Source organism: Nicotiana sylvestris, chromosome 9, assembly GCF_000393655.2.
Source record: "Nicotiana sylvestris chromosome 9, ASM39365v2, whole genome shotgun sequence".
NCBI classification, from domain to species: Eukaryota; Viridiplantae; Streptophyta; class Magnoliopsida; order Solanales; family Solanaceae; genus Nicotiana; species Nicotiana sylvestris.
Window position 1 is genome coordinate 86,896,016 of NC_091065.1, and position 27,131 is coordinate 86,923,146.

At 38.6% G+C, this 27,131-nt stretch overlaps 1 protein-coding gene across 9 annotated transcripts in view; it reads right to left on the reverse strand.

Moving 5' to 3' along the window:
* LOC104242093 (uncharacterized) overlaps positions 1-26,905 on the reverse strand; it is a 61,138-nt gene extending 34,233 nt beyond the window's left edge. For 8 of the 9 annotated variants that reach the window (XR_011402333.1, XM_070156400.1, XM_070156399.1 and 5 more), the window contains exons 1-12: positions 26,374-26,905; positions 20,977-21,211; positions 20,070-20,175; positions 19,836-19,977; positions 19,409-19,673; positions 18,750-19,117; positions 17,546-17,601; positions 16,989-17,139; positions 16,591-16,765; positions 14,502-14,724; positions 11,608-12,111; positions 10,827-10,884 (exon numbers count right to left, since the gene is read on the reverse strand). Coding sequence is in view for 8 of the 9 variants with exons in the window: in XM_070156400.1 (XP_070012501.1) it covers positions 10,827-10,884; positions 11,608-12,111; positions 14,502-14,724; positions 16,591-16,765; positions 16,989-17,139; positions 17,546-17,601; positions 18,750-19,117; positions 19,409-19,673; positions 19,836-19,977; positions 20,070-20,175; positions 20,977-21,211; positions 26,374-26,650 (2,560 nt within the window). In the remaining variant the exon portion in view is untranslated. Of the gene's footprint in view, positions 1-5,415; positions 7,425-10,826; positions 10,885-11,607; positions 12,112-14,501; positions 14,725-16,590; positions 16,766-16,988; positions 17,140-17,545; positions 17,602-18,749; positions 19,118-19,408; positions 19,674-19,835; positions 19,978-20,069; positions 20,176-20,976; positions 21,212-26,373 lie in introns of those variants that run through there. The other variant, XM_070156402.1, reaches the window with a different exon arrangement.
* Between the last annotated feature and the right edge of the window lie 226 nt (positions 26,906-27,131).

The window sequence follows — 27,131 nt, forward strand, 5'->3', positions numbered from 1 at the left end:
ACTACACTTTGCTTCTTGCTTCTCCAAGTAACCAAGTTTCCTCCTACGAGCGTACAGTAACTGGATGTTGATCTTCTGTCATCTAAAGATCCGGCCCAATCCGCGTCTGTAAAGGCTTCTATTTGGAGGTGATCATGTTTGGAGAAAAGTAGACCTTTCCCTGGTGCAGATTTCAGATACCGCAAAATATGAAAGACAGCTTGCATATGAGGATCTCGGGGATCATGTATGAACTGACTCACCAAGCTAACCTGGAATCTCCAGGTTATTACTCCTATGTCTCAACCACCCAGCCAACCAGTCATGAATCAAAGCTCAAATGTAACTTAAGAACCATAGAAAGATAAACAGAGGAAATAGTACTGTTCTTCAATTCAATTTGGTTGGAATAATCACGAACATATATTGATTTTATTTCTGGTACTCCTTTATCTTCACTCTTTGTTTGAGTTGCATTGAATGATGTTCCAAAAGTTCTTTAGTTTTGAAGCAACATCATCCTGTTCCAACAATAACATATCTTCTAATATTCATGGTTGTTGATCTCATCAGTTATATTGCACAAAGTTTAGATAAGAAAGGCCAGAAGAAAAACAACTCCTTTAGTGCATTATAGTCCATGTCGGTTAAGTGTATGAGATGTAATCTACTTATATGGCCTTGTATTTTCATCAATTGAGCTAACTTTTGGGATTGAGTTAGAGGTAAGGTCTATTTTCAAAACATGGTTTTAAAGCAGACAGAGGTCTTTGGTTCAAGTCTAACCACCACCTTTTATTAAATAAAAAATTTCACGTGCTTGACCCATGAAAAAAAATTCATTCTTGCACGTGAGATGTGTCGAAGTAATAATTAAGTAAATAAAGGTGTGCTTTCATTTATCAAGTAATAAAGGTGTTTTGAACCTTGCCTTCTACACTTTTCCTTATTAAAAAAAAGGTGTGCACTATTTAACACCTTGATCTTTTAGATGAGATGGACACACAAATCAACATGATTTCTGAGCCAGACCTACCTCTGATGTTGGGCTACCCAACAATGGGGCACCCGTTACTCCACGCTTCCAGATTTGCAAGCCTTATGAAAATGTTGGTTTATGTTTAGTCAACAATGGCATGCTGAAAATGTTGGTTTATGTTTAGTCAACAATGGCATGAAGAGTTGGTGGAAAGAGTTGGTGTGGATGCTAGGAGGAAGCTTCCTCCTTTGATGTCACCCATGACATCAAGAGGAGGTAGTTTGATGTCACCAATGACATCAAAAGGAGGTCTTTACCTCTATAAATAGATGCACTCCTTCACTTGTAGAAATAATCCCAAAATAATACAATACATTGTAGTGAGTAGAGAGTTAAGAGAGAAATTCTTTAAGTGTAATTGGGAAATCTCCCCTTCCTTTGTTAATGTTAAAAGGGCAATTGTTCTCTGGTGGACGTAGGATTATTTTGATCCGAACCACGTTAAATCTTGTGTTCTTTCTTTTACGTCTCCGCTAACAATTGGTATCAGAGCGACAGGATTCTTTAACGATCCAAGGAGGAAGAACAAGCAAAGATGAGTTCCATGAAGTTTGAAATTGATAGATTCAATGGACGCAACAACTTCAATATCTGGAAGATCCAGATGATGGCGTTACTGCGGAGGGAAGGTTCAATCCATGCTATTGACGGAAAGTATCCTACGGATATATCAGCTCCCGACAAGGAGAAGATTGAAGGGGATGCATTGAGTGCAATCCAACTATCCCTTGCACCTAACGTGCTTTGTGAAGTGAGTACGGGTACCGAAGAGACGGCCAAACAGTTGTGGGAAAAGCTAGAAGGGCTATACCAAGACCGATCAGTGACAACAAGAATGTTGTTACAACGGCGTCTTCACACATTTAAGATGGGGTCAGGTACTTCGTTACAAGATCATTTAGATGCGTTTAATAAACTTGTCATGGACTTACAGATTGCAGGAATTAAAAGGGAGGAGGAGACGCTTGCATGTGCTTTGCTATTTTCATTGACTTCAGGATATCGTGATATTGAGAATTCAATGATGTATAGCAAGGAGCCTATCAAGCTTGAGCAAGTGCGGCAGGCACTTAACTCTAGTGATGTGCGGAGGCACATTGAAGGAGATAGAGATGACCAGGCAAGTGGCCTCTTTGTAAGAGGCCGGACTAGCCAACAGGGAAAGACCAAATCAAAGCACAGATCAAAGTCTCGTGTGAACAAGAAGAATACAGAGTGTTGGGGTTGTGGCAAGAAGGGGCACTTTGAACGAGATTGCCCAATGTCAAAGTCCAAGGAAAAGGCGAGTGCATCTACAGTTGAACAGGTACATAATTTTGATAATGATTATGTACTAACAACATCGTGTAATAATAATAGTAGTTATGAAAACAAATGGGTGTTAGACTCTGCTTGTACTCTGCATATGACGTTCCGAAAAGACTGGTTTAGCAGCTACGAGAAAAGTGGAGGAACCGTAGTAATGGGCAATAATGCAACTTGTGCAATAGTTGGCATTGGCTCAGTTCGGGTTCGCTGCCATGATGGAATCGTGAGGACTATTACACAAGTCCGTCATGTTCCTGATCTGAAGAAGAATTTGATCTCCTTGGGTACTCTGGATGAACAAGGCTACAGGTACATGAGCGAAGCAGGAACTATGAAGGTGACTAAAGGTTCTTTAGTCATGCTGAAAGGCAAGCTGGAGAACGGCCTTTACACATTGGCCGGAAGCACCATTGTTGGCTCTGCAAATGCATCTACAGTGCAGTTATCTAATGATGACAAGGCAAGACTATGGCACATGAGACTGGGTCATATGAGCGCACGTGGACTGGAGATGTTGAGCAATCGTAAACTTTTGGAAGGTGAGAAGATCAGCACGCTTGACTTCTGTGAGCACTGCGTTCTAGGGAAGCAGAAGAAGGTCAGCTTCAGCACTGGCAAACACAAGACAAGAGGAGTGCTAGACTACATCCATTCAGATTTATGGGGTCCTTCTAAACTTCCATCGAAGGGCGGAAAGAGGTATCTTCTCATTTTTATTGATGATTTCTCACGAAAGGTTTGGGTGTATTTTTTGAAGGCAAAAAGTGATGCTTTTGAAGCATTTAAAGAGTGGAAGATTTTGGTTGAAAATCAAATGGAGCGGAAAATCAAGTATCTTCGCACAGACAATGGCTTGGAGTTTTGCAATGAAGAGTTTAATGAATTCTGCAAGGTTCATGGGATCTCAAGACATAGGACTGTCAGGCATACCCCACAGCAGAATGGAGTTGCCGAGAGAATGAACAGAACTCTTCTTGAAAAGGCTCGTTGTATGCTCCTACAAGCCAAAATGTCCAAAGTATTTTGGGCTGAAGCAGTTCACACTGCTGCTCATATTGTCAATCGATCTCCAGCATCGGCAATTGACTTTAAGACTCCGAATGAGGTATGGTCAGGTGAACCCTCTAACTATTCATACTTACGAGTATTTGGGTGTCCAGCTTATTATCACGTTAATGAAGGAAAGCTTGAACCAAGGGCTAAGAAGGCCATATTCGTAGGGTATGTGGATGGAGTAAAAGGGTACAAACTTTGGTGTTTGTCTTTACTCAAATTTATAGTTAGTAGAGATGTCACCTTCGATGAATCCTCTATACTTGATCCCCGTAAAGTTTCCGTGGAGTTTTCAGGAAACAAGAACAACGAGCAGGTGGAGCTTCCGGTGGAGCTTGCCAAGGAAAAGGATCAAGAGACTCAGGTTAAAGATGAGTCAGAAGATGTAGGCGTTGAAGAACTTGCTGTCAATGAACCATACACAATTGCGAAAGGGAGGGAGAAGAGGCAAACACGAGAACCGGAACGCCTTATAAATCAAGCAAACTTGATTGCATATGCGTTCGTAGCTGCACAAGAAGAGATTAAAGATCTGGAGCCCTCCTCGTATATTGAAGCAACTTCTTGCAAGGATGCCGCACAATGGCGGTTAGCCATGACTGAAGAGATGGAGTCTCTTCACAAGAATCAGACATGGGTCTTAGTGAAAAGACAAAAGGGGAAGAGGACAGTTGGATGCAAGTGGGTCTACCGAAAGAAAGAGGGAATTCCTGAAGTGGAAGATGCTAGGTTCAAGGCGAGATTGGTTGCAAAAGGATTCAGTCAGAAGGAGGGAATTGACTACAATGAGATTTTCTCTCCAGTCGTGAAGCATAGCTCAATTCGCGTGCTACTAGCATTGGTTGCCCAATTTGACTTGGAGCTTCAACAGCTTGATGTCAAAACTGCTTTCTTACACGGTGATCTAGAAGAGACAATCTATATGGATCAACCTGAAGGTTTCCTAGCTGAGGGAAAAGAAGATCACGTATGCCAACTAAAGAAGTCTTTGTATGGTTTGAAGCAATCCCCTAGACAGTGGTACAAGAGGTTTGATGCATTCATGACTACACATGAATTCTCAAGGAGTGCATTTGATAGCTGTGTGTATCACAAGAAGATGTCTGGTAACTCAATGATTTATTTACTGTTGTATGTTGATGATATGCTTATTGCTGCTAACAACATTACAGAGATAAATGCTTTGAAGAAACTGTTGAGTAAGGAATTTGACATGAAGGATTTAGGAGCTGCAAAGAAAATCCTTGGTATGGAGATTTCAAGAGAAGACGATGTTGTACATCTTTCTCAGAAGAGGTATATTGAAAGGGTTCTCGAGAGATTCAATATGCAAACGTGCAAGCCTGTAAGTACACCATTAGCTCCTCATTTTAAACTTTCAGAGTCACAAATGCCTCAGTCCGAGGATGAGGTGGAGCATATGTCAAAGATTCCTTATGCCAGTGCAGTTGGTAGTATTATGTATGCTATGGTATGCACACGTCCAGATATTGCTCAATCTGTAAGTGTGGTAAGTAGATACATGTCCAACCCAGGAAAGAGGCATTGGGAAGCTGTCAAGTGGATATTGAGATATCTCAAAGGAGCTTCTGGTGTTGGTCTTACCTTTCGAAAAAGTGGTACAGGTATTTCAATTCTCGGTTATGTGGATTCTGACTATGCAGGAGATCTTGACAGAAGAAGGTCCACAACTGGATACATCTTTACCCTCGTTGGCAGTGCCGTCAGTTGGAAGTCGACTTTGCAGTCGATTGTCGCTTTGTCTACGACAGAAGCAGAATACATGGCAGCAGCGGAGGCGGTAAAGGAAGCTATCTGGTTGAAAAGTTTAGTAGCGGAATTGAGTTTGGTTCAGCTGGAATCAACTCTTAGATGTGATAGTCAGAGTGCTATTCATCTAATGAAAAATCAGAGATTTCATGAGCGCACTAAACACATTGATGTCAGATTTCATTTTATTCGAGATGTTATTGATGAGGGAACTATCAAGGTCGTGAAGGTTATCACAGACGATAATGCTGCAGACATGTTGACCAAGATAGTCCCGCTCGCTAAGTTTGCACACTGCAAGGACTTGGCGGGGGTGTGCATCAACTGATGCAACTCCGAAGAGAACAGTTGCTAGGTGGAGGTGGTATGTTCAACAATGGTTTGATTCTTCTTGTTTCTTACAACGGGGTTGCCCAGTAAGCTTAGAAGTTTTGGCCAGAGTTGTTCACACGCTCGAAACGCAAACCAAGGTGGAGATTGAAAATGTTGGTTTATGTTTAGTCAACAATGGCATGCTGAAAATGTTGGTTTATGTTTAGCCAACAATGGCATGCCAATTGGAAGAGTTGGTGGAAAGAGTTGGTGTGGATGCTAGGAGGAAGTTTCCTCCTTTGATGTCACCCATGACATCAAGAGGAGGTAGTTTGATGTCACCAATGACATCAAAAGGAGGTCTTTACCTCTGTAAATAGATGCACTCCTTCACTTGTAGAAATCATCCCAAAATAATACAATACATTGTAGTGAGTAGAGACTTAAGAGAGAAATTATCTTAAGTGTAATTGGGAAATCTCCCCTTCCTTTGTTAATGTTAAAAGGGCAATTGTTCTCTGGTGGACGTAGGATTATTTTGATCTGAACCACGTTAAATCTTGTGTTCTTTCTTTTACGTTTCCGCTAACACCTTAACATGCAGGGTGGCATTAAATGCCACACTGGTTAAGTGTGTGTAGAAGTCTCCTTATCTAGTTTTGAAAATCTTCACCACTTGACCTAGCTTTTGGATTTAAGTTAGGCTCAACATACATTTTCTTAGCAGATATTATACTTATAAGGATACAAGATGTGAAGTGATACCAGGCCTTGTCATTTTGTAAAATCATTGTTTCGAACCACTCTGAAGCTGAGAAAGGTCTTCTCCCCGAAACGTAGGGGTAAGGTCTGCGTACACTTCACCCTCCCCAGACCCCACTTGTAGAATTTCACTGGGCTTGTTGTTGTTGTTGTTGTTACTCGACCTATTTCCTCTGAAAATATGGCTGAGGTTGATTGAAGATGATGTTAAGCAGCATGCAAAACCAGTGCTGAAGTGAGTACACTGTGAAGCATTCAGAATTTCATTGTGGCCTTAGCTATGTGTCAGCTGTTACAATTATAAATTTATAACTCTAGAGTGTATTTTCCGATCCTTTTTGATATTGTACGAAGCTTTTTCAATTCTTAACGGGCAAAACGCAGCTGAAGTTTTGGACATATTCCGGTGACACATTACCCACAGGTATTTCAACCATCAACTGATGTGTAATTGTAGATTTTGAGAAGAAGAAAGGCTTCTTGTATTATTTACATCCCATGGGCAAGGGAATTTATACAAAGCTCACAATGCTAATTAAGGAAATAAAATAAATCTATACAATCAATCCAGCTATAAAAACAAATCAAATAAAATCAGAATATCTCCTAAATATAATTAAATCTCTTGAAATCATGCTAATTAACACTCCTAAATCAAGTCTCCTTGAATCATGCTAATCAACACTCCCCCTCAAGTTGGTGCAAAGATGTCGCACATGCAAAGCTCAAAGTATGGAAAGTCGCTTGTTGAGACCTTTGGTAAACACATCAGCTAGTTGTTTTTCCGATGGTACATGAAACAAACTCAAGACACCAATTGTAACTTTTTCTTTGATGAAGCGTCGAACAATTTCCACATGCTTTGTTTGGTCATGCTGGACTGGATTATGAGCTACACTGATGGCAGCTTTATTGTCACAGTACAAGGAATGTTTTCCTTTTTCATACAGTCTCAATTCCTGTAGTAGCTTTTATATCCAAAGCAGTTCGCAAACACCCTGGGCCATAGCTCAATATTCTACCTCCGCACTTGATCTAGTAACTACACTTTGCTTCTTGCTTCTCCAAGTAACCAAGTTTCCTCCTACGAGCGTACAGTAACTGGATGTTGATCTTCTGTCATCTAAAGATCCGACCCAATCCGCGTCTGTAAAGGCTTCTATTTGGAGGTGATCATGTTTGGAGAAAAGTAGACCTTTCCCTGGTGCAGATTTCAGATACCGCAAAATATGAAAGACAGCTTGCATATGAGGATCTCGGGGATCATGCATGAACTGACTCACCAAGCTAACTGAATAGGCTATGTCTGGTCTAGTGTGAGAGAGATAAATGAGTTCCAACCAGCCTCTGATATCTCTCATTATCAATTGATTCTCCAACTCCGCTTTGTAACTTGTGATTGCTTTCAATGGGCGATTCTGCAGGTTTGCAACTATGACCAGTTTCTTTCAAAAGATCCAGAATATACTTCCTTTGAGAAATAAAGATTCCTCTTTCGGATCTAGCAACCTCAATTCCCAAGAAGTACTGCAATTTTCCTAAACCTTTGATCTCAAATTCATGTGCCAACAACTTCTTCAATCGAGACATCTCCTCTTTGTCATCTCCTATCATTACTATGTCATCAACATAAACTATGAGAAGAGTGAGTTTGCCCGTTTGATGTCTTATGAAGATAGTATGATCAACATTGCTTTGTTGGTAACCGAAGGAGATCATTGCTTTGTTGAATATGTCAAACCAAGCTCTGGGGGATTGCTTCAGTCCGTATAAGGCTTTCTTCAATCTGCATACCTTTCCTTGACTTTGTGCAGTATCAAATCGAGGAGGAATATTCATATACACCTCTTCTTCTAAGTCTCCATGAAAAAATGCATTCTTTACATCACACTGTTGCAAGTCCCAATCAAGATTAGGTGCACAAGATAAAAGAATTCTAACAGTGTTCATCTTAGCAACATGGGCAAATGTCTCTTGATAATCCACTCCATAGGTCTGAGTGAATCCCTTAGCCACCAATCTTGCTTTGAATCTTTCAATCGAGCCATCCGCTTTGTGCTTCACAGTAAAGACCATTTGCAACCAACCAACTTCTTGTCTGGTGGTGAAGTGACAGGTTCCCATATCTCCTTTTTTGACAAGGCCTTCATTTCTTCAATCATAGCTTGTTTCCATTTAGGATCTGCAAAAGCTTCCCTCCAATTATGGGGAATAGACACAGAAGAAATAGACAAGGCAAAGGCTCTATATAAGGGAGACAAAGAATTATAGGAGACAAAATTAGATAAAGGGTGTTTGGTGGTGCAAGATCTGACTCCTTTTCTGAGAGCAATAGGTTCATCTAACTCATTAGGAAATCTAGATAATTCACCAGTAGAAGAAGGCTCAGCTTCGGTAGATTGCATGATAGCTTCTTCTGCTCTATTTTTCCGTGAGTAAGTTTTCAAATCAGGCCTATCCAAACGCCCAATAGTCTCCCCCTGAATTCTTTCTCAAATTTCATTTTCCCCTGTGACAATGTCATCAAGAGGTCTAGTAATGGAACTAGGTAGAATCACCTCTTCCTCCTTACTGCTCTCCCTCTGAAGAGGTGATGAGGTAATACTGAAATAGGGCTCAGATTTTCGAAAGGTAACATCCATGCTAACAAAAGATCTCCTAGAGGGAGGATGATAACATTTGTAACCTTTCTGTGTCGGAGAATACCCAATGAAAACACACTTTATAGCTCTAGGATCAAGTTTTCCAGAATTTCTAGTGTGGACAAAGCAAATACACCCAAACACCTTTGGAGGAACAATATATTAGTTCTTACACTTTAAAGTTTCCAGAGGACTTCGAAAATTGAGGGGTTTAAGTGACATTCTGTTGATAAGATAGGCAGCCGCTAGAATAACATCCCCCAATAAGATTTTGGTAGATGCATGGTGAACATAGGAGATTTTGCTACTTCTAACCGATGCCTATTTTTTCTTTTAGCGATCCCATTTTGTGCACTAGTGTAAGGACAACTAGTCTGATGGACTATCCCATTGGACTCCAAATAAGCACCAAATCTTTTATCCATGTATTCGATGCCATTGTCAGTTCTCAAGATTTTTATTTTGGCATCAAACTGAGTACAAATCATCTTATCAAATGACTGAAAACAAGAGAAAACTTCACTTTTGGCTTTTAACAAGTATACCCAAGTCATTCTAGTGCAGCAATCAATGAAAGTAACAAACCATCGACTACCAAACAAAGAAACAGTGTGGGTAGGACCATACATCAGAATGAATAGTCAGAAACGGAGTTGTGCTTTTATTATCACTCACAGAATAAGAGTTTCTAGTATGCTTGGGATATTCACACGCATCACAGAACAAAGATTCAAATCGAGTCCTTGAAAACAAATCGAGATATAACTTCTTCAAAACAAACAATTATGGGTGTCCTAACCGTCTATGCCGTTGTATTATTTCTTGGTTGACATCCTTACTTTCCCCAAAAAAGGCTTGACTAGAGTTTTGAATCTCATCTAATATATACAAGTCATCACGCAATCTACCATTGCCAATCATTTTCCCTGTTTGAAGATCCTGAAAAATACAATGATCGGGAAAGAACTCGATTTTACAGTTTAGAGCTTTGGTCATGGCAGTAACAGATAAAAGATTGATAGGGAACTCAATGATATGGAGCACGGATGATAGTTTAATATTAGGAGTACAAATGACAGAACCTGTTCCAGAGATAGGTGTTAAAGAACCATTGGCTATTTTAACATTATCTCCTTTGGGACACGTAGAATAGTTTTGAATGCCTTTAGAAGAGCATGTGTGTCTATTTGCACCAGATTCGACAATCCAAGAATTAAAGTTATCAACAAAGGCAGTACCTGATTGCACATGATTGGATGTGGCAATATTAGCGGAGTCAAGTTTGGCTAGGAGGCGACGGAGAAGCTGAAGACAAAATTTCTTCAGAAACCGTCTCCTTGAATGTCTCCATATTTCAGCCCAATCAGAAGGAAATCAGAAGGAGTTTGTGTTGTGGATAGCCAACAAGAGAGAGAAACTCGACTTCTTTAATAAAAAAGGAACCCTAATGCTGCGAGGGAGATAACTCACCTCAAAAGGGCAACAATGGCTCGGATACCATGTAGATTTTGAGAAGAAGAAAAAGCTTCTTGTATTTATGTGTATATTTACATCCCATGGGCAAGGGAATTTATACAAAGCTCCTAATGCTAATTAAGGAAATAAAATAAATGTATACAATCAATCCAGCTATCAAATCAAATCAAATCAGAATAAAATCAGATCTCCTAAATATAATCAAATCTCCTGAAATCATGCTAATTAACACTCCTTAATCAAGTCTCCTTGTATCATGCTAATCAACAGTAACAGAGCAGAAGTAAGACCCCTTTCCACAGTAAACTGTGAGTACTACACATAGGACTCTTGGCATGCAGTCTCTTAGTCTATTCAGGACAGTCCAAGCAAACAGTTTAGTATAACAGATAGCTACCACAAAGACAAAAGTGACAATATCTTTTCTTTTAGAGAGAAATTAGCTATAAAAAATTACAGAAGTGCATGTAATGAAAAACTCTTACCGGGTTTTATATCTCTATGGGTGATATTACGATCATGACAAGATTTAAGTGCCATCAACTGCATAGAACAGAAATATTGAAATGAATAGCTTCATGAGGAAATGGAAGATCATTCATCAGGATGGAATAAGATACTTGGAGGAGCCTTTCAAATAAGAAAATAGTTATGGCGCAAGCAAAGTAATCAAAAACATGATATTCCGATTATTAGTAGTAGTTACTTTCATATGAAATGTGAAAATTCCCGCAAGGCAAAACCCCAGCTTTCATTACTACATGACTAATTCTAGATGATTAAACCTGCAGAAGATGACATTGGAAACAAGAACATTTTAGACTGGCGATGTGGCAATCAACTGAACAATGTTTTTGCAAGAATGTTTAGCACTTTAGATTAAACTTGCAGATGATAGTGGAAATAAGAACATTTTGGGACGTTATGATTGACAATGTGGCAATCAACAGAAAAAATGTTTTTGCAAGCAGTCTGGCACTTGGGTTGCAGCCACCTCAACATAGGAAATCCCAAAAATTTCCAGCAAGCTCCTGACTATAATCCATAAGGAACAGAAAAAGATTAACTATCTACAGTAGAATATAGCACTATAGCTGCATATACCATCATCTAGAAAATGTCAAATGGAAGATCTTATTAACAACTACGCCAAAGTAAGGATGAAAAAAGCTACTAGAACATAAGGAACAACATCTCAACAATTATTTAATGCAGAGAGGAAAAAATGATAAAAAGAAGGATTGGAATAGCACATCAAGGAAATACCAATTGCCAAATCAGATCACGCATTTCCTCTTGCCCTGCTTCTGTTGTTTTCAACCATTTCCACCATTTTGAAGGATGCAATATCTGAATATGCTTTACATTTTCATTTCCTTCCTCCGAATTATTTATCACTTCTTCAGCGGTATAGAGAAACTTTGATAAGGATATCCCTTCATGGCGAAACACAAGCCATATATCATTGGATCGAGACTCAAAAGACTCGACATATCTGGCAATGTGATTAAGACCCTCCTCAGGGGCAGCTCTCAGCGTTTCCTTCTTTTTACCATATACTTTATCGAACTTCAAGGAGCCCTGGATCCCTAGATCCACTGCGGCATTTCTTTCCACAGGAACATGAAAATCTAGTCGTATATTTAACAGGAGGGAATTTGATTCTTCAGCTTGCAATGAACCTCCAAGAACAGTATAAGCATTCAAGAAAATTTCACCAAAATATTTCTCCCGTAGCCCACTTAAATAGACAGAGGTGCCTTTCTCCACCTGTTAGCAGTGGCAAACCTTAATCAACATAAATGCTTCGATAACAATACAGCAGAACTGAATACCAGTCTCATGCTAATCTAGGTGTACACTAACCAAAACAAAAGCAAAAGTTCTTAAAATCAGGATGTACAGCTAGCCAGAAAAAACAAAAGGAAAACAACTTAAAAATCAAGGTGCAAGAAAGGCATAAGAAAAGAAGCCTAAAGGTCTGATAGAAAAGATCACCACATGCTATACACCATAGCAAGGTTCTGAGAAAATATTAGAGAAATTTGGAAACAGATGCTTAGATCGCAAAGTTGTTCAACATTAGTGGTGGTGCTTTTTTATGGATTTCCACTTCAAGGATTTCTCCCGTTGGACTTCAAGATTTGGAATATGAAAAGCATATTGTTGCTAGAATCACGACGCCATATTTCTTCTAAAGAATCTGAGATGTGGATCATCCAAGGCACATTACCATGATGTAGTCCTCCTGTTAGAACCGAGGTTTGAAACCAAGCTTCCCCTCAGAAGGATAGATGGAACAATTTGGTGAGATCCAATGTAATCCAACTTTCGATTCACTTGTGGGATACAGTGAACTGTATCTTTTTTGTGCTAGTTGACCTACGTCGCAATCTTATTGTTGGGTGGGACTTCACCTTTGAACCGTACCGGACAAGTTTTTGTCTCATACAGCAAAGGCCGAAGACCAGGGTAAGTTTAGAAGAGATGGAAAACCTAGCTCCTGCCAATTAGGACGCGGATAAGCTTGTAAATGCTGGACAAAAGCCATGTATCTATTTTATTTATTCATTTATTTATTTCTTTTGCATGTTATCTATTTTATTTATTCACTTATTTATTTATTTTGCATGAAGAGGAAGTTTATACCACAGGTTTGTCACTCATGGAGAGTTTGGGTTAGTGTGTCGACTACGTCAATCCCTATATAGCCTCAAATATTTTGAAGAGTATGGTTGGCCGATTTAGTTCTATTGTCCGGCAATTTGGCATGCTTCAAAGTGAGGAAGATCATTCAGTATTAGCAATTGTATTTTCTTAATTGTTTGTGTTAATGACATTGTTATAACATGTGAGAATTATGAAATTACCATTCAACATAGACATCTCATTGGACAACTCCAGACCAAGAAGACTCGTAGAAACTGAAATACTCCGGAGGCACCAAAGTTGCACAATCAAGCAGTAGTATTATTGGTTCACATGTTGGTTTCCAAGGAAAACATAAATTGGATATGCCGAAAGAAACTGGTATGCTGCAGTAAGAAACTAATGATACCCTTATAGATCTAAATGCTAAACTTGTTCCTAGAAAAGGAAGCCTATATAAGACGCATGTCAATATCACAGACCTACAGGCAAATCTAATTATCTTACGGTTACGCGATCCAATATCTCATTCTAGTTAGTGTGGTTAGTTAATTTCTCACCTTGTGAAAGTCATTAGAATGCTGTAATCCGTATTCTAAAGTATATTATAAGAGGTCTCCTGGACAAGAACTGTTATACCAGGACAGAGGACATGCATAGATTATTGGGTATTCTGATACAGACTATCCACCTTCGGATAGCGCAACTTGTTTGGAGATAATCGATTACTTGAAAAGGAAAGAAGCAATATATGTTGGCAAAATCAAGTGTGAAAGTTGAACACCAAGCCACAACTCTAGCCACATATGAGCTTATATCATTAAAGCAGCTTCTTTAACTATTCTCCTAACCAAATCTTCCAAATCCAAACACAAATACACATTGTTTTCTGAAACCAAAACCTACCAAATTAAACCTACTCTTTAATCCAAAATCCACCTAGGTCGATACTGCCCCAACAAGCGGCTATTACTCATTTAAAATCTCAAACACACCTTGAATTCTGTCCACTGAATCAACAATCGTGGTGAGCACAGTTTCTTAGAAACGAAGAGCAAACTGCATATACCCCGGGGGATGGAGGAGACAAGAAAAACACGCAAACAGGTTAAGCACTTCTTGCAGACATTGTACCATGCTCGAGTATACAGCTTGAAATGATAAACCAGAACGAAGATTGAAACATTAACTAAGTTAAAACATTTGGTCTTGACTTCACAAAGACTATCATCTATCGAGTCATCCATAAAGCATTGTTCTTGAACAAACGGGAAAAAAGAGCTTGTGAAGGTCAGTTACCTGAAATGTTAAAGAGGGGAAGGGGGATACAAGGGAAAAATAAGTTCAAATGCGAATTTCGTTGTACCAAATCGACATGAATATCACCTTTGATAAAGTTCTGATGCTATCAACCGTCATTAGGTAAAGGATAAAAGAGGTAACCAGCACGATACAGCAAAACCAATTCTAAGAAATACTCTGAAGATTCAACACCAGGATAGCAACATTACCATGATACGCTTCAAAATGAACATGCTTCCTTCAGAAGGGCCATCATCACAGGCATCAGCAGATGATGAATCCTTCCTTCTTTCATTATTCGCCCCTCTCTCCGTAATATTAGCTGAGAAATTGTTACTTTTTGAAGACTTGACGACATGAGAACAATTCCAGTAAAAAGCTAGCCAAACTTCACCATATGATCCACGATCATATTTCTTCTTTAGAATGTACCTAATGATATAAAATTAATTTGACATAAAAAGAAAGATACAGATCAAGCACTTATCATAAGGAACAAAAAACATATTTCTTCTTTAGAATGTACCTAATGATATAAAATTAATTTGACATAAAAAGAAAGATACAGATCAAGCACTTATCATAAGGAACAAAAAACATACAGAAAAAAAGTATAGAACCTGCACATACAGCTTAGGGAGGATAGTAGGATGAAAACACATTGGTCAACAAGCCATCAAGAAAAAAGACTGAAGCAGGTGATAAAGAAGCCATATGTTCTACAGGTGGAAATAGAAGAAGTATAATAAGAAAAACCCATGACAACTATTTTAGCATGTGAGAGAGTACAAGCATAAGTTTATTTCCAATCAATCCAAGTAAAATTCTCTGTGAAATCACATATATTATCATTTGAAGGTGATACATGAGATAGTTACTGATCAAGCAAAACAACAGTCGGTCCACTCGAATAGAATATGCTAGTCATTCCGGGTCCATTTTGTGTCATAAGGAGCAACACACGTAGTTTATCCTGCTTGCAGTCCAATTCAAACAGAGACTAATATATCTGCATATCAGTTTATAAGGAGGTTTTGTGGAGATGTTTGGAGGCTAGAGGTGTACATGTTGCCTACGTTAGGTTGATTAAGGACATGTATGATGGAGTAAAGACCCAAGTGAGGACGGTGGGTGGGGACTCAGACCATTTTCCGCTTATGAAGGGGTTGCATCAGGTGTCGGCACTCAGCCCTTTTTTGTTAGCTCTGGTGATAGACGTACTGACGCGCCACATCCAAGGGGAGGAACCGTGGTGCATGTTATTTGCAGATGATATTACATTGATTGACGAGACACGAGACTGGTGTGAACGCGCAATTAGAAGTATGGAGGCAGACCCTAGAATCTAAAGGTTTCAAGTTGAGTAGGACCAAGACAGAATACTTGGAGTGTAACTTTAGTGACGAGACTCAAGGAGGGGAAGGGGAGGTGAGGCTGGACTCACAGGTCATCCTTAGGAGAGGGAGTTTTAAGTACCTTAAATGTTGACTCGCTTCTGGTGTTTTGTGTGACAAGAAGGTGCCACCGAAACTTAAGGGTAAGTTCTACAGAGTAGTGGTCAGACCAACGATGTTGTATGGGGTTGAGTGTTGGCCAATCAGGATTGCTCATGTCCAGAAGATGAAGGTAGCAGAGATGAGGATGTTGAGATGGATGTGCGGGCACACCAAATTATATAGGATCAGAAATGAGGTTATTCGCGACAAGGTGGGTGTGGCCCCTATTGAGGACAAGATGGAGGAAGCGCGGCTTAGGTAGTTTGGTCATGTGAGGAGGAGGAGCGCAGACGCCCCGGTGAGGAGGTGTGAGAGGTTGACATTGGAGGGCCTACGGAGAGGTAGAGGTGGAGAGAGGTGATTAGGCAAGACATGGCACAGCTTCAGCTAACCGAGGACAAGACCCTTGATAGGAAGGTATGGAGGTCGAGGATTAGGGTAGTAGAGTAAGTAGTCTAAAGTGTTCATAACAGTAGTATTGGCACGCAGCCTCGCTTTCTGTTGGTAGTAGGTTTCTGTTGTTTTCTTTCATTGTTGATCACCTTACTATCTTGTTGTTTTTATTCTGCATTTATATGGCTTTTTGGTACTGTCCCTTCTTGTCTATATTTTCATTAATGTGGTGCATATGCTTTCCTGAGTCGAGGGTCTATTGGAAACAGCCTCTCTATCCTCACAAGGTAGGGGTAAGGTCTACGTACACACTACCCTCCCCAGACCCCACGGCGTGGGATAATACTGGGTATGTTATTGTTGTATATAGTGAATGCAACATGAACCAAAACGATTTGCTGAAAAGTACCTTGAATCTACTCTGGCATGATCATTTGTACTGCTATCATTGAACGGAATAGATTCGAGCAAACCAAGGAACCTAGCAAAGCCTTCAGGATTAATGCACTGGTCCTTGTTCTCACTAAAGTTCATCCCAAAATGAACACACATGTGCTGATCATTATATAAATCCAAAGCTCCACCTACATTAAACAAGGCAACTGGAAAATTAGTTATTGTGGTGCATAAGCAGCTTTACTGATAGCGGACTTCAGATGCAGTCTTCAGAAAAGTGAAGAGCCAAACTGCACTTAAAAGAAGAGGGGCTAAATGATGTGTAAATGTCAAAAGAACAAAGCAGTTTTCATACAGATTCACACAGGAGAAACAACCACATGATGAAAGCGCAGGAACTTCACTGCTTACCTGGATTCTGACCAATGCTATCAGGTAAAGCATGAAGGAGCTCATGTTCATACTCATGGACGTCCTTCTGAACCCAGAATGTATACTCATCATTAACATCGAGGTTCTCAGATAGATAGAAACATCCATAATTGCTCTGTTTTCCTTCAATCTGAGACGAGTAGAAGAAGTCATGTAGCTATTAGCATCCTTTTATATGAGCCAAGAAATGCTTGCAGATCACGAATTTGTTTAATGCTACAGTGAATTTTACATGAAAAAATGCCCCTACGGTCACAGCAGATCTCCTACCCATGCCCTTCCCCTGCTCTTTCACCCCATTGACGAAGATTTCACACTCCGCACACCATTAAGTTGAACTATTGATTGCTGAATTAGCAGACTGCCCGGAAATCCCCACCCAGCCTCAAGGCCCTCAACAAGCAAACTATAATGCTATGTCATAAAAAAGAAGCGAATGCATCAAATCATACACAAGTATCCTCAGTTCCCAGCCCCAAGATCAAAGAGGATGCATTAGTAAATAAAAAGATCAACCCAGTTGTTTTCGGTCTTACCAATAATCTGCCAAAATTGGAAACAAGAGGATGACCATGCTCCTCCTCAGTAAGCACTGTTAATCATAAATGAAAATAAGATGAGCTAGGTCCAAGAACCACACTAGGAAATGACGATCTGAAGGATCATAATCTTGACAAGAAAAAGGATGCCGCTACATAAATACACGACAATAAGAAATTGGAGTTCTAAAATACTATTCATCTCGTAAGAATTGTGCACCAAGGAAATCTACAATCAAGTCAGGAATACAGCTGATAAAGGGTGATTCCAAAAAATGAAATGGCTAACTGAGTTTCAGTTAAGCAAAATTTGCAGCTCAAATTACAACATTAAAGAACATACTGCAATATAATATTTGTAAAGTAAAGTCATTTTACTCCAAAGGATGGGGTTAACAATCAAAGCTAAATCAACGGTGGAGCTCCTGCATTAAATAAAGGGCGTGTCTGAGTATGATCCTTCAGAAACCAATACAACGGACATGCAGAGAGAAGACAGAACTCAAATTTCAGAAAATTATCAACTGCAGAATTAAATTTTGAAAATATAACCCAATGCATGAGTCCCGCTTTTCAAAACTCACTGCCACGATAGAACTCTCTTTTATCTGTTATACATTGCTTCACAAACTTCTAAACTCCATTGTCTATCTAAGTTGCTCGGACACGGGTGCGGATGTCCGACACGGGTGCGGGTGTCCGACACGGGTGCGGATCTAGAGGTCGGATCCTTCTAGATGTAAATTTTAAGATTAGGGGATACGGATCCAAGTACGGATACGGGGGTAGGGATTTGGCTAAAACTATTTCAAAAAATATATATATAAAAATGTCTCTAAATTATGAGAAGTGTTGTGGAATACTTACGTATAGCTTGTCAAGTGTGGATTTTTTTTTTATTATCAAGTTGTAGATAAGTAAAGGATTGATCTCTTAGATAAGATATGCTATTTTCTTCAAATTTACCCTAGTTTTGATTCTGATTTCGGGAATCAAATTGTACCTCGTCTCGAATTTTTTCGTTTGTCGTGGTCAAAGTACCCAAAATTGTTTGACCAAATCCGGTACGGATCCCATACCCACTGCACCACCTAAACTGCCGTATCGGAGCAACTTAGTTGTCTATTCCCTAATTTCCTGTTTCTATCTCATAGCCATTTGAGGTGTCGTGAGTAAAAAGCGGAAGAGCACTCAATTTTACCTGAATGTTGAGAAATATAATTGCTATCCCCTGAAGATGAGCAATCGAATTTTCTCATTCCTGCATGTGCTTTCTTCGCCAACCTTTGCAATGAACCATTCAATCCAAATGGAAGGACAATAGCTGCCATGTTGTCCATACTTCCCTTTTCAAAAGCAGCATTTACTATGCAATCAGCTAAGGAATATGAACATGAATAAGTGAGTTCCGATCGCACAGTGAAATCAGCATGTAAATTCCACAATATGTCACAAATATCCTGTGAGCTAAGCTTTTCAAAAACGCCATCAGAAGCAGCCACCAAATAGCTGTCATTGGCTGTCAAAGGTTGCCAATCAGTGACCTCAGGTGCGGATATAACGCCATAACTGATAACACATTAAGTTGTTGATAAGTCATTTCTCAGGTTAAAATAAAAGTCTTTTGAAATTTCCAAAGATTTTACTAGCACTGCAGGAAAATTAAGCAGATGAATTAATGCGTGTCTTCTAGTTCAAAAGTTGAAAACACACACGACTCAAAGCATGCATCCAAGTTCACCAATTAAGATGCACAAAAATTAATGCATGCGTCCAAGTCCACAAGTTAAATCTGCAAATAAAGCAACGTGGGGAATGACATATTAGTATAGAAATCCTCCAGCATAATGTGAACCTTACCTTTTAAAAGACACATCACCTATTGCTCTTGAAACAGCCAATTGACCATTAACCCTAGCTACGCCACTCCATTCAGAGACATGTCCTCCTGCAGTCTCCACTCGAGACCTCTCGTCATCCCTATCTGGGTGGTGGTCTCTAGTCAATTCCTTGGAAATCAGAAAAGGCCACTGGTCAGAAGCTGCCAACTTGAAGCTATTGAAGTTCTTCACAGGTTCGAAAACCCCAAAGCCTCTTGTTTGCCTATATAACCTCAATAAATTAGCTGTAACCAAAAGAGAATTGAAATAAACATCTCTTCGAACTGTTCATGTAAAAGCAACTCATACATTATATAAAAATGTTATTTGATAAAGACATTACAAATATGATTCTACACCATGAAGATTGTTACTTGACATAGAGCCCAAAGGGGAGAACTTCTGACCTTTAGCCTCTTCTTGAGATTTATATTCTTCAGAACATAAAAATGCCTTTGAATCTCCGATATTTGCAACTAAAATTTGATTTTCTGCCATAAGTATAACTGTGGCGGTAGAGCCAGAATCAAAATTGTGTCTAAATGCATCCTTCAGAAGCAGACAAGTTAATATTAAGACAATGCATAACAAAGATTTAAGTCTGATTGGCCTGACGAAAAAGATGCCACTTGAGAGGTTACCCTTGAAAATGCAGAATCAATATCATCAATTGCCCTTAGCAATGCTTCCCTCAATATTTCCAAGTGAAAAGATCGATCAATGATTGAAGACACAGTCAGCTTGAACCTACATAATGACATTTTTCCTTGGATATTTACATCATGTAAATTTTTTTGGACAATAAGAAATGCTATTAGATAAGTGAATACAGATAGATGACACCCTGTAATAGCAAATCAAATCAAAAAGTAGACTGTAGCCAAAGATATCATTCTTTTATAAGTAGACTGTAGCTTATTTATCATTTTACAGAATCACTTTCGCTTGCAGTTAAAGATACATATATATAATAAATATATTCTTCCCCTTGACATAGTAATATTGAGGATCTAAGCAAGGACGGGAATCTACTCTCACTGTTCCTGTATATAGGTGTAAACTATCAATGATGTGATAGCCTTCAAGAGACACCATAAAAGGAATCAGGAACTTTTGCTCATCTTAGTGTAAGCCTTGAATATATTTAAAAAAAGACATGATGCCCTACCTTTTTGTGCTTTTCCTTTCTGTGGGTTTTCTTTAGAGTAGTGGGAAAGAGAGGGGAGTCCTTAGCAATTCTTAAAAGCTATGTTGCTCCGACTCCGAAAATATCGCCGGATACGTGTCGGATCCTTCAAAAGTGGTGTATTTTTGGAGGATCCGACACGGATGCGGCAGCATTTTGGAGAGTCCGCGCAACATAGCTTAAAAGTATGTTTGTTGTTTAGCATGTGTTAGCATAAAGAAAGGGAACTTAATGGCATGTTGCCAAACAAACAACAATTTCATTGTTTTTGTTATCAGAACTTGTAGGAGTTAGTTTAATTATTTTTTAAAACATTTACTATTTCAAGAGGACGACGAGAAGGAACAGAGAGTAGGAGACACCTCCCCAAGTTCAATTCATCCGGATTCCAGTTCAGAGTACTCTGTCTTCTTTCATTTGGCAAGAGTCCAATCATTTTCCTTGAAAGAACTGAAAATGTTGCATCAAGAAGAAAAAATGTGTGCAGCGTGAAATACTGCAGTAATAGCTTTGATGCCATTTCACTTGCTTCAGCACCATTATGACCATCAAAAACTGCGACAACACCAACTGTAACCTCAGTAATACCTTTAACACCTGCACCATAAAGATAATTTAGAGACAACAGTGCAACACAAGGACAAGTAAGACTGTATGTGCACCCACCATGGTAAGTAAGATGGGGTCTTACAATAGGTTAGGGTCTGAGTCTGATACAGCTATATGGAGCTGGTACTGCTGGGTAGGGTCTAGAAGTTACAACCGATTTATTGACTCTTTAAACTGTTAAAGCCTGGGTTAAGCTCAAAAACATACCATATCTATGCTTAATAACTGTAATAGTTCTAAATATCTCTGATTTACTGAATTCATCAAATAGAAAGTCCACTTCTCTTTTTTGGTCCATACCAAAATAATTTTTACTTTTTGTTCAAGAAGGATGTTTTTTATCTTTTCAACTATAATTAACTTTAAAAAATTTGCATCACATCCACATTTAGAGCCCGTTTGGCCATGAAAATTTTTTCACTTTTTTTCGAAAAAATTTCACTTTTTTCGAAATCAGTGTTTAGCCATAAAATTTCCAATTTTCACTTGAAGATGAATTTTGGAATTTTTCGAAAATTTGAAAAACTCCAAAGGGTTATTTTTCAAAATTTTCACTCAGATCGTTCACAAAAATCCAAAAACAACCCAAAATTATATTCATGTCCAAATACAACTCTAATTTTCAAATATCATTTTCACTTGAAAAAACATTTCACTTTTTTCGAAATTTTACAATTCTTATGTCCAAACGCCCACTTAGTTTCTTTTTGCATTATTTCTTCTAGCATGATCAACATTTAGTCTTCTCAATAAAACCTTTTTGTACTCCATTCTTCAATACTAAACAAACACCATGTTGCTCCACATATTCACATATCAAATGTTTTCATATGATTTTCTACCATGTGTGGAAACTTTACATTTTTAGGGGCAGCAACAACAACAACAGCCCTGTGTAATCGCACAAGTAAGGTCTGGGGAGGGTAGGATGCACGTAGCCTTACCCCTACCCTAGAAGAGTAGAGAGACTGTTTCCGATAGACCCTCGGCTAAAGAAGATGGAAGAAGCACTGATAGCAAGTAATAGCAAGACAATATATTTAGAAAACTAAATCGAACATAGCAATAGAGAATATGAAAGAGGTAGCAATAGCAAGTAATAGCAAGACAATATATTTAGAAGACTAAATCCAAGATAGCAACAGAGAATATGAAAGAAGTACTAATAGCAAATTAAGGAAATACTGATGGCAAGTAATAACCAGTATTGTGAGCGTGAAGCAAGCAAAAGCGATAAGCCTCTTTTCGCTTAAAGCGTGAAGCGAGAAGCGAAGCGCTCGCTTTTTTGAAGTGACGCGGAATTAAAAGAAATAATAAAATAAATATTGCATAGACAACAAATATTACACATGTAACTACATACAAAAAATGTAACTGCCAATACTAAAAAATTGGCAGTGAGACTAAGGACAAAAGATGAAGAACTGAAGAAGAAAAAATTTGGCAACATTTCGCTGCAATTTTAAGGACTGAAACGAAAATAAAAAGAAGAAGAAGAAGAGAATGAGAAAAAGAAGAAGAACTGATGGGGAAAAAAAAATCAGCAGCAGCTATTTTAAGCATTGAAAGGAGAAGAAGAAGAAAACATTCTTGGGCTTGAAAATTGAAACCCTAGTGGTTGTTTGCTCTACTGCTCGCTGATTATGTAAAAACTGACTGAGCTTTTTTATTTGTTAGTGACCTAAAAGACAGAAGCGAGCACTTCCGTCGTTTCTCGCTTCGCTAGCGCTTCTCGCTTTTTTCGCAAAAGCGGACGCTTCAACCTACAGAAGCGACACAGTGGCCACCTCGCTTCGCTTCACGCTTAAAGCGTTAAAGTGAGCGCTTTTCACAACACTGGTAATAACAAAACAAGATAAGCGATAATAGCAAACTACGGATAAAAAGGGTACTACACTAAAACTAATACTATCGAACTAATGAAGACAAGGGTAAACGCACGACTACTTACTAACCGTCTAGCCTAATCCTCAACCTCCACACTCTCCTATATAGGGTCATGTCCTCGGTTAGCTCAAACTGCGTCATGTCCCGCCTGATCACCTCTCCCCAAGTCTTCTTTGGCCTACCTCTACCTTTCTTCTTATCCCCCAAGGCCAACCTCTCACACCTCCTGAATCTGTGCTTCTCCTTTTAACATGTCCGAACCATCTCAGCCTCACCTCTCGCATTTTTTCCTCCACAGGGGCCATTCCCACCTTGTCCCGAATAACTTCATTCATGATTCTATCTAACCTAGTATGCCCAGACATTCATCTCAACATTCTCATTTCAGCTATTTTCATCTGCTGGACATGGGAGTTCTTGACTCGCCAGCACTCTTCCCCATACAACACAGTCAGTCTAACCACTACCTTGTAGAACTTACCCTTAAGTCTCAACGGCATATTCTTATCGCACAAGACACCGAAAGCGAGCCTCCACTTCATCCATCCTGCTCTGATACAATGTGTGACATACTTATTAATCTCCCCATCATTCTGAATTATAGACCGCAGATACTTGAAACTCTCTCTCCTTGGAATAACTTACGTATCAAGCCTCACATCCTCATCCGCCTCCTGGGTAACACCGCTGAACTTGCACTCCAAGTATTATGTCTTGGTCTTGCTCAACTTGAAACCCTTAGACTCGAGGGTATGTCTCCAGACCTCCAGCCTCTCGTTAACACCACCTCGCATCTCATCAATCAGGACTATGTCATCTGCAAATAACATGCACCAAGGCACCTCCCCTTGAATATATCGCGTCAATGCGTTCATTGCCAAGTTAAACAAAAACGGGCTAAGTATTGATCCCTGATGCAACCCCATCTAAACCGGGAAGTATTCAGAGTCTCCTTCTGTTGTCCTAACCCGTGTCTTGTCTTAGCTCCATCATACATGTCCTGGATCACTCTAATATACGTTACAGGCACTTCTTTAGCCTCCAAACATCTCAATAGAACCTCTCTGATGGGACTTCGTCATAGGCTTTCTCTAGGTCAATGAACACCATATGCAAGTCCTTCTTCATCGCCCTATACTGCTCCACCAATCTCCTCACAATGTGAATGGCTTCAGTAGTCAACTGTCCCCGCATAAATGTGGGTAAAATGTAAGTGCTTTAGTTTTCTTAAATATAGTAGAGATAAAATTGTATTTAACAAGGTAATAGTAGGTGTGTAACTCTATATGAGTACTATACGCGTGAGAAGTTCGTTTCCCAATAAGCCGAACATTATCATGGAACACACCAATAATAAATGGTGGACATTCAATTTGAAGTGGAAGGAACACTAAATATTTAATATTTTCAAATATTCTTTTAATAACAGTGGCGTCAAATTCAGTCAATCAAATCGAAAGGACAAAAAAACTAGAATTCCACGTCAAGGATAGAATCAGATTTTGACATCAGCTACACGCTCATAAAAAAACCTCTTGTTTATCTCTAATAATTAATCTAGTGAAGTGAATGCAAGTTCTTCTCCACCAAGCTGCAACCAACCCGCAATTTCCATTTGAAGTTCGATAAGACACATAAGAGGCTTTCATTTTCTTGATAATTAACACATAAAAGCTTTTCCGGGTATCCTTTCTCCACTTTACCAGTTTTCTTTCAATACTTAACTGGAATAATGGATACAAAATAAGAGTGTCTTTGGCAGGGGCGGCCCAAGGGTCAAGCCACTAAAGCAAAGGCTTTAGGACCCCAAATTTTTCTTTTTGTTTTCTACTCGTATTTGTATTGAGATCCCGGCTAATCTAGATTCGTACCACATAAGGCCTAGTAAAAGAGATAACACATTTTAACAGAATTTGTTTAACCACAAGACTCGAACCCAATATATCTAATTAATTAAGTAAGTTGGATCATATACATCTCACAGTAATCTTTAGAGGTAGGGTCTAAATATATTCGGTATTTTAAAATAAAAAAGTAAAACATTTTATAAAAGGTAAAGATAAAAAATAAGACTTGGACTATTGAAGATACCAAAAAATGGATTCTAAAAGTTTATTACACTTTTTTTAGTGAGAAATGTACTTCACTAATTATGTTAATCGTAAAATTTAAATAATAAAAAGTTCTATATTCGCGATAAGGGTTCAGGGGGAGTGATTCGCTTTCTCCAATTAAAAGTTGTTCATTATAGAAACTCAGACCCCACTAGTGGGGATTTTACTGGGTTGTTGTTGTATTGTTCTTTGTAGAAAGAAAAGAGTTTTATTTTTTCTATAAAAAATAAGAGTTGAAGAGTACCGTTGAATAAAACTATATTCGCATTCTTTTTTCCCTTTTTCCCCTTAGGTTTCAAGTGTTCAACAAGTATATTAGAACATCAAAAATTATTTTGATATCAAGTTATCAACTTTTTGAATTTGGTTCTATTATCTAAGATCAAAAATATCTTATGAGAGATTAAATTATTTATAAAAAGAAACTATCAACAATTTTACATCTTAAAAAGCTTGAAAAATAGACTTCAATTAAAAATATAGATGAATTATTTTTTTTTTCTTCTGAAAGGCCCCGGATTAAAAATTGGCTTTAGGCCACCAATCTTCTTGAGCCGCCCCTGGTCTTTGGTACTGCGAAAGAACTTTCTCATGGAAAATGTTTTCCGGTGTTTAGCTTATGAGTGAAAAATATATTTTCAAAAAAAATAGTACTCCATATATTAAGGATTAATGGTATTATTAATAAATCGAGTATTGAAGAGTAATAATAATGTCTTAAATGTTAGTTAAAGCAAGTAATGTGAAGTTAAAAATTGAGGTAGCTGTACTGAAAATGACTTTTGCACATAAGTGAGGGAAGTCATATTCCCTCTTTTGATGGAAAATATTTTCCTTCTGGTAACTTAAACACCAGCAAATAGAAAATGAGCTTCATCATACCAAACACGCCCTAACATGAAAATAAGTAAGGTTTTCAAGTATAGGTTCTTACTTCTTATGTCATTATCAAATTAAAAATTGGATTCATATAATAGAATTATAGAAGTCAAGGTACTTGCTAAATTATCAAAAGATAACAATAATAAAAACTAATGTAATAGTTTCAAAGTGTCTACCTGGATCCAAACACATACTTTTAGATCAGAATAGAGTAACATTTCACATATTTCACATGATGAGGGTAGAAGTTGAAAAAAAAAAATTTACCGGGGAAAGGGATGCGAATATCGAGTGCACAGAGAATTCGATCTTCTTGAGACTTGCGGCGACCTTGATGCAAGGCTGTTTGGCACCTCACATTCGGCGATTTGGATTCGGAACCATGATCTGGAAGCTTCCAGCGAGGGCATTTTGGAGATTGAAATACGGCAGGTGCACCGCCTTCTTTATACACCGTCAAACATGTCGACGATTCTCCGGAAGTACAAGTACTCACGCAAAGAACAAACCCCAACACGAAGGCGAGAAATTTGCATAAATTCATTCTGTTTTCTGGTTTCTGTTCATATAGAAATTGAAATTGAAGAAGAGGAGTTTCATGGTATTGAGAGAAATTGAGAGGAGTGAGAGTAAGAGAACAAGATTCGCGCGGTGAATTTGAACAGACGATGCTTTATAAGGATGTGGGTCTTGCGGGTTATTTCACATAATCAAAATACGTCGGCTCTGTGCACGGACTGCAACCGAAAAGTAATCCCTCCATCTAATGGAAACTATTTCCGGAAATAAAAGCTCGGAGTTTGAAGCATCAAATAGGTAGAACTTTATGTGAATTATTTACAAATTTAAAAAGTACTAATATTATAAATCCTAAAATTTATTTAACTTCTTTAATGATACCACTTGTATCGCGGGTATATATACAGTCAAACCTCTCTATAACATCATCATTTGTTCCTATAATTTTTTGGTTTTTATAATATAACAACATTGACGTTTAAATATTTTTTTCGGGTTATAAATAA